The following is a 600-nucleotide window of genomic DNA, read 5'->3' as shown; positions in this document are numbered from 1 at the left end:
ATTATTATTATTATTATTATTATTATTATTATTATTATTATTATTATTATTCTACCCTGCTTCCAAGGCTGGGACTCAGAGTGGCTTACAACATTAAAAAACACCATACAGTTAAAAACACACAAAAATAGTATATTAAAATAGAATTAAATTGCTACAATAATTAAAACAAATTTGATGCTAAAATCAAGTTTAAAAAGGTTAAAATGCTAAAAATACATTAAAACAATATAACAGCACCCTGTGTTTTAAAAGCCTGTCTAAACAAGCAGGTCTAAGCCTGCTGGCAGAAGGATAACAAAGCAGGGGCCATCCTGGCCTCTCTGGACAGAGTCTAGGAACAGCCACAGAAAAGGCCCTCTCTCGTGTCCCCGTGCTTGTAATGGTGGTGGGATGGAGAGAAAGGCAGTCTTCTCTACATGTTCAAAGTGGCTCATCTTTTAAAAGTTGCCTTGGGTCCAGTTTGGGAGAAAGGCAGGATATAAAATAAATAAATAAGTACATGTAAAATGTGGAAAGAAACAAAGACACTCACCAAAAAAGAAGTATTCATGCTGCCGGTTATAAGGGAAGTATTTCAGCTTCTTTTTTCCATACTAC

The 600-nt window shown here is 34.8% G+C and overlaps 2 protein-coding genes across 4 annotated transcripts in view; one reads left to right on the top strand and one right to left on the bottom strand.

Annotated features, from left to right (window-relative positions):
* The window catches only part of LOC121926305 (acyl-CoA (8-3)-desaturase-like), a 575,266-nt gene that overhangs the window by 75,909 nt on the left and 498,757 nt on the right, over positions 1-600 (top strand). The gene's annotated exons all lie outside the window — the stretch shown is intronic.
* Positions 1-600, bottom strand: part of LOC121930482 (acyl-CoA 6-desaturase-like) — a 45,511-nt gene that overhangs the window by 13,411 nt on the left and 31,500 nt on the right. For all 3 annotated transcript variants that reach the window (XM_042466867.1, XM_042466885.1, XM_042466876.1), the window contains exon 6: positions 536-596. In XM_042466867.1, coding sequence (XP_042322801.1) covers positions 536-596 — 61 coding nt within the window. The remainder of the gene's footprint in view (positions 1-535; positions 597-600) is intronic.

Source organism: Sceloporus undulatus, chromosome 1, assembly GCF_019175285.1.
Source record: "Sceloporus undulatus isolate JIND9_A2432 ecotype Alabama chromosome 1, SceUnd_v1.1, whole genome shotgun sequence".
In the NCBI taxonomy this organism is placed as follows: Eukaryota; Metazoa; Chordata; class Lepidosauria; order Squamata; family Phrynosomatidae; genus Sceloporus; species Sceloporus undulatus.
This window is presented reverse-complemented; position numbering and strand designations above follow the sequence as displayed.